This window comes from Palaemon carinicauda, chromosome 40 (genome assembly GCF_036898095.1).
Source record: "Palaemon carinicauda isolate YSFRI2023 chromosome 40, ASM3689809v2, whole genome shotgun sequence".
In the NCBI taxonomy this organism is placed as follows: Eukaryota; Metazoa; Arthropoda; class Malacostraca; order Decapoda; family Palaemonidae; genus Palaemon; species Palaemon carinicauda.
Genome location: NC_090764.1, coordinates 31,305,627 through 31,315,626, shown reverse-complemented (window position 1 = coordinate 31,315,626; position 10,000 = coordinate 31,305,627). Strand labels below are relative to the sequence as shown.

Below are 10,000 nucleotides of genomic sequence, written 5' to 3'. Positions count from 1 at the left end.
TTCCTTTGCTTTTACTCTCTCTCTCTCTCTCTCTCTCTCTCTCTCTCTCTCTCTCTCTCAGAGATATATCTCCGCGTACATACTCATATTTCCACAAATAAATAAACGTATATTCAAACCACTCCCTTTCTCACTCTCTCCTTTTCTATCGGTGCTGATACATGATGCATACCTACAGCATTTCGACTAACATATATACATATGCGTATTATTTTTTAATATATGAATTGTTGTATGCCCTAATTTATTCCTATTAATCTTCTACTACTACATCATCATCATCATCATCATCATCATCATTTTATTATTATTATTATTATTATTATTATTATCATTATTATTATTATTATTATCATTATCATTATTATTATTATTATTATTTGCTAAGCTACAATCCTAGTTGAAAAGCAGGATACTATAAGCCCAGGGAAAATGGCCCAGTAAGGAAAAGAAACTATGAAAAATAACGGTAACAACATTAAAATAAATATTTCCTATATAAACTATGAAAAACTTAAATTAAATTGAAAAACTATCTCCAATTTCATCAGCGGCTTATACATAATATGCATTGATGGAGCGTATATTTTTTTATTATGCTCTTGTCTGGAGATTCACCTGCGTCCCTATATTATTGTCGGCTTTCATTGAACACGCCTCTGTGCTATTTATATTTTCTCGGGAAAATTCCCAGTAATGTATAAATGGTCAAATCAACCTCAGCATATAAATGCGATTTCTATTCTCGGAGAAATTTCAAGGAATTCAGATAACCTTGTTGACAGAGTGTGATAGTTAACTTTTTTTGGAAGATAGGGAATTTGACTATTGGTGGGGATTGTTTGTCAAACTATACTTTAAACACCGAGGAAGATAGAATTCCAGGTCAAATAATGAGGAATGAGCTTAATCATGAAAAAGGATTTATCCATGATGATGAAAATTGAGAATTGGAATCAGACTGACCATCATTGTCGTACCTATGTCACCGTTCCTTTAACTCTAAAGTCATATTTAGGTGATAAACACTGATATGCAATGAAATGCATGAACTTAAATATCGTTGATGTTTATAATCTGTTATCATAAGTATGCACACAGACATGGTACAACTAATAAATGCAATCAAATGGTTGTGATGAGATCGAAAGAATTTAAAAAAAAAGCTTTTGAAAAGATAAAGGTTGATATTGAAGAAAAACGGTAAAATAATCAAGAAACAATATGATGAACTGGAATATATAGCATACAGTAGCAGTTGCAAAGAGGGTAAAAACATCTGGCTCTACTGCTTGAAGGACATATCATACTTCTGCAGTAAACGGAAAGTAAATAGTTTCCCCTTGATAGCCGAATATCATGTCACTTGAATAAAATGCAAATGGTAACTCTCTTGAATAAAAAAGAACTGCACTGCACAGTAGACTCACTGGCTGTCATTGAACTATGTAGCCACCGATCATCTGTGGAGATTTATAGGAAAGCATACCATCAATGCTTTGATTTCTAGTAGTTATGTGTAATAGTCATTTTTGTCCTTATTTCCATCGCCTAACAGATCAGTGGAAAGCAGTACAACACGAGACAAGCTGATCAATTAATTATACCTAAATTTTTCTGGAAGTTGATATTATCCGCATCAAACGCTATTGCCTAATCCAATTCTGGCTTCCACTAGAGATATCATCAACTTCATGTTGCACAAAGAGGAAGGAGTATGATGAACTGTAGCGTGTAATTTTCGGACAAACAATCTTGTTGCCACGGATGAAAGACGGCAGGTTTCAAAATCGAATTATGTGACGTAAGACAACTTCCGCGTTGTTATTCCGTACACAACTTCCGTACACAAGTGTTTTAGATAAAAAGAAAGAGATTATGCGTAGCAACATGATATTAAAAGTAATTTTGTAGTAGGACCTTTATCTTATTCAGAGATCAATTCACTATTACCATAAATAATCAAGAGATGAAAAAAACATTATTAAAATAACTACTCAGTGTGAAATGAAAACAAAAATCAAACAAGAAAACAACTTTAATTATATCATTATCTATACAGCCAACAACATTGTTAATAATAACTCATTTGAAAGTTTAAAAAATCCAAATAGCTTCAATTCAATATAAGAGATAGGATATATGGTCTAAAATACTTTTATTATTCCTACATCACCTAGACACTAATGGTGAATTGGTAATCAGAAAGTAAGTAGGCACCACCTAAGTAGTAAGTGAACCAGAGAGGAAGATATTGCTTATAATCATCTACAGTAATCTTATTAGTCCTTCCCTCGCAACTTGTACCCATGAGTACCATAAAAGAAATATATCGCATTGACGACCAAGGTAATCTATGAGCCAGAGGTCACTTAACATATAATTTCCATGATTGTCATTGTAGGCCTGCTCCTTTTATAACTGGGTCTATGATCACGTTCCTTCCACCATATTTACCTATCTGTCTTTCTCAGTAGAACTAGCCAGGAACACGGATTTTGAGTTTTCGATCACAGCTAGGTTCACATGATGCTGTGACTTTAAGCCTTGAAATATGTGGTATTACACGAAAACATGAAATAAAACAAAAACTGGGTATATCTTATTTTCAGTTGAACAGGTTGACTTTGGTCTCTTTTCATAGTTTATATATGAATGATCTTTTTTTATGTTGTTACTGGTCTTCAAATTAAATTCTATCTTTATTATTACTTGTTTATTCGTAGTTTCTACATTTCCTTTCCACACTCTTGATTCCTTGGGCTTTCAGCATCCTGCTTTTCAACTATTAAAGTAGCTTAGTTAATAATAATAATAATAATAATAATAATAATAATAATAATAATAATAATAATAATAATAATAATAATTAGGAATGAAAAAGAAATGGATAGATTAATAAATTAGAGAAAAGTCTGCGAAAATGTTGAACCTCCAAATGCACATTTTTCATGTATAGTAATTTCGCGTTCTTCATCTTCTACACTGAAATATCCAGAGCTCAGCTCTGCATAAATCGTTGAAATCTAGTTAAACGAGAACATAAAACAAAGTTCTTCAAAAGAAACATATTTTACCCCCCCCCCCCTCTCTCTCTCTCTCTCTCTCTCTCTCTCTCTCTCTCTCTCTCTTTCTCTCTCTCTCTCTGTTATTCCTTATGTTTTGGAAACAATATTAAATGTCTTTACTTCAAGCATGTATAAAAGAGAGAGAGAGAGAGAGAGAGAGAGAGAGAGAGAGAGAGAGACTTGAAACACAAGAAGCACAGGGATGTTGTTGTCGTATAAAGTTCATGTAAATTAGTTGGTTGTAACTAGATGCGTTTCACTGGTATACATATGTATTAATTATACCTCCATTTACTTTAAACTAAATTACTATATAGCATATAAGGGTGAGCTTTGTTCACAATAAATAATTAACAACTTCACGCTACTAAACATCATGTTTATCGTGTAGAAATACTTGAAACTGTTTATTTTTCCAGTAAGACCTCCATTATGATTTATTGAATTCGATTACTGTTACAAAAATAAAACTAGATTCCTTAAAATAAATGTTGATGTGTGTTATTTTATGTGAACTATAATCCACTAAATGCAAACTAAGAACCATTGTGTTTTGGGTAAAATTGTTTGTTGCCGGATAACATGTCATTTGCATAGGGATCCACTACTTTTATGGTACTAATTATTCAAATTACATCGTCATAAATCTTCCTTCAACTATATACAGATCAAGTACCTTCCAGGTATAAAATATTCGCATTAATAGGTCCATAAATAATTATCGTTTGTGCATTAAAACACAAGATAACAGCAAAGCATGTTTTATCTTTTTCTTCAAATAGCTACCCTTCATCTATCAATGTAAAAGTAAGCTTCTTAAAAAAAAAAAAAAAAAAAAAAAAAGTAAATATAATGTCAAAATTTACTTAAATTACCATGAGGTATAAGATAATTTTAGCTATGATTAAAAACAACTAAAACATTATATAAACTACATACGGAAAAATGATGGAGCTTAACATGAATAATCAATATTATATTATAAGGTAAAATATATCCAGGAGAAGTACAAGGATTACGAATAGGATTTCTCCTTAAAAAAAGAAAGATTCGGGTAGTTACAGTAATTAAGATATAGAAGGGCCTATATATATATATATATATAAGTATGTATAGATAGATAGATAGATAGATAGATATCTATATATATATATACACACACACACACACATATATTATATATATATATAAAATCGATGTGGATTCAAACACCGAAGGGATATAAAAGAGGATAAATGAAGGACATGATACTTTAGTTACTTTAATAATTTTGATTTCTCTTAAGATACAAACTTCATTGTATTGTAAACAAAACTGCATACACTTTCTTCTTTGTCATAATTTTCTTCAACCGAAACTGAAATATGCCATGTTTCACAAATTAAAAATGAAGAGAAAACTGAATTCACTAATGGGCAGAGATATATATTCAGTAACATGTTCTAGAAAGCAGACTTAGTTCTCCGTCTCTATCGAAAATCTTTGGCCGAGAAACAAAAGTGTCCCGCTCAACCATTAACGAGAGAGAGAGAGAGAGAGAGAGAGAGAGAGAGAGAGAGGACGTATTAAATAATTAATAATACACATTGCTTTATTCATGTGAAAAATAATTTCAACATGAAAAATTTGTTGCTGTCTCTTGTCAAGAAGACAGGAAAATCAAAGGTTTAGAAGTACAATCAAACGAAATAAGCTGAAGTTATGATGTATTTTGGTGTTATAATTACTATTTGCGTCCATAACGAATTTAATGAATTAGTACTCTGCTAATTATTCACAATCTATGCAAATTCTCATATCAAGAATTATTCACAACCTATGAAAATTCCATATCAAGATTTATTCACAACCTATGCAAATTCCATATCAAGAATTATTCACAACCTATGAAAATTCCATATCAAGAATTATTCACAACCTATGAAAATTCCATATCAAGATTTATTCACAACCTATGCAAATTCCATATCAAGTATTCATCTATTTCCTTGTAAAAATTAAACAATAAATATCTTTTTCCAATAATAATAATTCTGACAGAACTATCAAGCTTGTCATTCCTGCATGTCACAACCAGAGATCATATTCTATACACTATATAAAAGAGATATTAATGTTACCTGCAAAATAATATTGCGAGAAAAACAGTATTCTTCCATTTTTCTCCTTCCCCCGCAAATTCATTGTCTTTGAGAGGAACTGATATTCTCTCTCTCTCTCTCTCTCTCTCTCTCTCTCTCTCTCTCTCTCTCTCTCTCTGGCCACGGGTTGCACCTAATGAGCTAACATCCCCCCTGCATGAGTTCTGGAAGCCACAAAGGGTTTTCTCGCAGGGGTTCCGTTCTGTTTTGGGGTTCAAAAGGCTTTGTGTCAAAGATATTGTTTGCTCGCGCATCTCCGGCCTGATTATAAGGCCCTCTGGTCGGATCAGTGATCTTATTTTCCCTGTGTGGGTTTTCTCTTTTCCCCGTACTTTCCTACTTTTTCCTGTTCTTAAAGTAAAGGTGTGCCTATGATTTTTTGAGATCTCACACTGATATTTCAACGTGGTATATAATCTTGAAAATATAAGGACTTTTTTTTTTTTTTTTTTTTTTTTTTTTTTACAAATTTTATGCACAAGCGTGAAAAGATATGTTATACGAACAAACTCGTTTAAGTGCATATATATATATATATATATAGTATATATATATACAAATAATCAGTACATATAGATATGTGTACGTACACACACACACACACACACACATATATATATATATATATATATATACATACATTTAAATAATCAGTACATATAATATGTGTACGTACACACATACACACACACACACATAAATATATATATATATATATATATGTGTGTGTATATACATATATATATATATATATATATGTGTGTGTGTGTGTGTGCGTGTGTGTGTGCGTGTGTACGTACATGTATCTATATGTACTGAGCATTTGTTAGTTTCTAATGTAATAAAGTATATCAGTATATATTATCTGTAACTGCTTTAGCAATCAGTATGGTTTTCATGTATATTCACTTCAACCTCAAACAGGTACACCAACGAACTACTAATTAAATTCAAATGCAGTCTGAACTCTAATGTAGTAATTATGTTGGGATTAAGGACTGCTGATATAAAAGGCGGTGGTCCTCAACTTGTTAGGACCTACGTTGGAAACACGTGTCCTGGAACGGCAAACAAATTAAGATATGATTGGATACTTATACGTATAATATATTCATGCATCCTTACTTTTCCAATTGATTTTCTTAAACTAACGAAACCTTTTCATATGTTCAAATGATTGTATAAAGCTAACTTCATGCAAAATTGTTCAATACTTCAATGGATACCCATAAAAAGTGATAGAATCTAAATTTGTCATAAGAATATTCTTCGTTAACCAAATTACACAATTTATACATGTATCTAACTGTTGAACTGCTAGCCATCTTTTTAAAATGGCATGACGATGAAGCTAGATTTGCAAAAGCTTACATTCAATTCGAATTCTCCTTTGCGTACATTTTGACTATTCCATAAATTATGAGTCGGACGCATATCATTACAAAACGCTCCATAAATGAATCTATGATTTATTCTATCAAAAACACATATTAACTACGTTTATCAGATATCCAGGGATACATAGTAATATACCCCTTGCATATAATATCTAATTCTAATATGACGAATGTATATGTTATATTCTATAATAAAATAATGAAAAGGTACATATGCGACGATAAAATTCTACAGAGTATGTCTTTTTTTTCCAGAATGGAGAGTTTAAAGTACACTTCATAGTTTCCTGTTTCATAGGACATCATTTTAGTATTTATTCATTCCACGATTCTCCTAAAAATTTGGTAATTGGTATCGAACTTCACCAATTTATTGATGGAAGCTTTTATTAACATGATAAGTTGCCCCTCTCAGCCTTACTAATATACAAAATAGTCATTATATTCCACCAAATTAATTAAACAAACAAGTAACCTGCAGACTGATAAAGTTAAATATATGGTGCAACACCTATAAAAAGAAAAAACGAACAATACGAAATGGCAAATATGTGCGAAATCCCCATATTGCAATCAAGTGATCACATTTAACCCCTCTGTCAGAATTATTGGAAAACGGAAACAGCGAGATGGATACAATTGCATCTGAAAATGTTATATGAGTTCCCCTGCAATTTTTTTTAATACAGTATCATTGCTTTTGTTTGTTTCGATATTTGTTTTGAGTATAAAAAAACTACACATTACAAGTCTTATTTGCTGTATGTATGAATTCACGTATCTCTCCATTTATGTAGCTTGCAATTAATTTTCAGGTGTAAATGAGATTGGTAAGCATATATAACCAATATCATTTAAAAAAGAAAAACAAAGCGAGTGTTAAAGTGCAAATTTCTAGACTTCAAACTTATTTTGCAAATGAAAACCAGTGAGCATGTGTTAGTATGTTTGTGCGTGCGTGCAAGTACCTTTGAAAGAAATATAGGAAATTATATTCCCCAATACAAAGAAAGGGCCTTAGTATTGAGTTAGCTACAAGAATGTGGGAGAGATAATAGTGAACGGTGTGTTGCGTTGGTGCATTAAGCAAATAATAGCGTTAATGTTCTCAACAGAAGCTTCAGAACTAAAAACTACAAATATGGTAATTTCGATTTTATTATTTTCTTTTTCTCCAGGTCCAACTAAAAGTGTCGTTTTAAAGTCAAAACCTTCCACTTTGTGTACCTGAGCTCAAATCTTCCTCAGGTTAGATAGAATCCATAGAAACATGGCCCTGCCACTGCTGTGAGTGGTGGATGAATTTTTGAAGTTGAGTCCTATCCCAGACTATCGACCACAGGTCCACCGAGCAGTGAATGAGAACAAGCAATTGTCAAGTTAAAAGAAAAAACCAATAGGGCGCAGGGAACAGAAACTTCACTTTTTGTATATATATATATATATATATATATATATATATACATATATATATATATATATATATACACACATAGAGGGCAAGTTCAACACATTCAACACATCCATGCAATCATAAGACATGTTCCGTAAATCATTTAATATAATTTCGTCTAAGCTCGTCCTCTTCCTGATATTATTTTCATTTCACTAATTTCAGGCTTCATTAGCATAAGTAGTGCTCGCTCGACAAGAAAATAAAGAGATATAAAAAAAGAGATGATAAGATCCGTAGAGATTATTTGATGCCAAATAATTAAGTTACAAGATATGAGTCCTCTTCAAACTATTCTGTATCATTTCTAAATTTTCCTTCCCTGAATTCAAGACTTTCTTTTTTCTTCAGCGCCTCTGGTATTTTCCATTAGGGAAATCGGTTGGAGAATACTCACAAATTAATTTTCCATTCCTGAGGAAAAGTCCTCAAGGATCGTGGGATTCCTACTTTTCGCCTCCACAGGCAGCACCGTTTTAATTATGACGTGTAATTGCAAGTGGGCGTCCCACATTTTTTTATAATCCACGTTCCTACTGGAGTTGGTATAGCTGAGCCTTTATGGCATCTGTTGTATGAATTCCCCCATTGTTACTACTAATGAATAAAGGGAGCTTGATTTCACATAGGGAGAAAAATGATACATATGTATATATGTCGTATTTCCTTTGAAGTTTAACGTTAGCAGACCATAACAATTTCACCTGGACGAAGGAGCTATGTTACCCGTCTGGCAGTCTTTTATTTTGCGTGGTAGTTGGGGGGCGCAGTGATCAACAAATGCAATATTTGCACAACAGAAAGCAATAGTTACATAAACAAATCACTCTTTACTCGCGACAGGTCGATACCAGTGTGCACAGAACAGGTATCAACAGTCCGAAATGCTAATTGCTTTTATTTGTTATTGAAAGCTCAGAAAAAAGTAAGGAAGGTATAATAGGAACGACGTATTGTTTGAATCAGGTCTCTCTCTCTCTCTCTCTCTCTCTCTCTCTCTCTCTCTATATATATATATATATATATATACATACATACATATATATATATATATATATATAGCTCTTATACACCATACGCCTTATTCTACTTTAAAAGGTAGCACTAAAAGTTCAGTATGTTGGCATTATATATATATATATATATATATATATACATATATATACATATATATATATATATATATATATATAAAATGCAAGAGATTTGTTTAAAATAAAAGTGGATAGCATAGTATATGCATACAGTATATGAATTAATATGAGGTCAAGAGGTGTTGATGCTCTTGCCATATCAAAGAATATGTAGATTCTCGGATTATTCCAGTGTATGTTTTTTAAAGAGTATCCATTAATTAGTCTTCTATTGTGCCCCAAAGCTGTGGTGGTGAATATAATATAGCTGAAAACCGATGGAGCAGTAGTTTTTAGAGTCGTATAAATAATTAATTAGAATTGCAGATTGAAATAAAACATGGTAGTACAATATACATGGCCCAACAGGATTTTCAATAATTATTATCTAACTGTACTTTCTCTCTCCTTGTCAGATGGTGCTAACATCGTGGTCAGAAGCTCTCTACTTGGCTACTGAAGGGATGATGTCCCTCAGATCCGCCTCAGTTATATACCCTCGTCACTGGGGAACAAGGTCGTGCGTGCCCCATGCCTCCCCCAACCCTCCTCCGATACCAACCCATCCACCTCACATCAAGCTTGGAGCTCCCCACCCAGTGTTTGGAGATTCCCCTTGGACTCAGCAAAGCCGAGGCTGCGGCCAGCCAGGAGACTATATTTACATGGGCGTAGGATTTCTGGAAGCTGCCAATAGCTCCGCTAGTCACGTCTCCAGAGCGGCCAGTATTTTGGTCGGGGAATGGGGCAAGTACCGATGGGGTCTCTTTTCCGAAGCAGGGCACGCGGGGGACCCTCTATACATGCC

At 32.9% G+C, this 10,000-nt stretch overlaps 1 protein-coding gene across 3 annotated transcripts in view; it reads left to right on the top strand.

The window, feature by feature from the left end:
- Positions 1 to 10,000, top strand: part of LOC137631610 (calcium-activated chloride channel regulator 1-like) — a 136,030-nt gene that overhangs the window by 78,470 nt on the left and 47,560 nt on the right. For all 3 annotated transcript variants that reach the window (XM_068363478.1, XM_068363477.1, XM_068363476.1), the window contains exon 2: positions 9,609 to 10,000. This exon is cut by the window's right edge and continues 160 nt beyond it. In XM_068363478.1, the coding sequence (XP_068219579.1) occupies positions 9,609 to 10,000 (392 nt within the window). The remainder of the gene's footprint in view (positions 1 to 9,608) is intronic.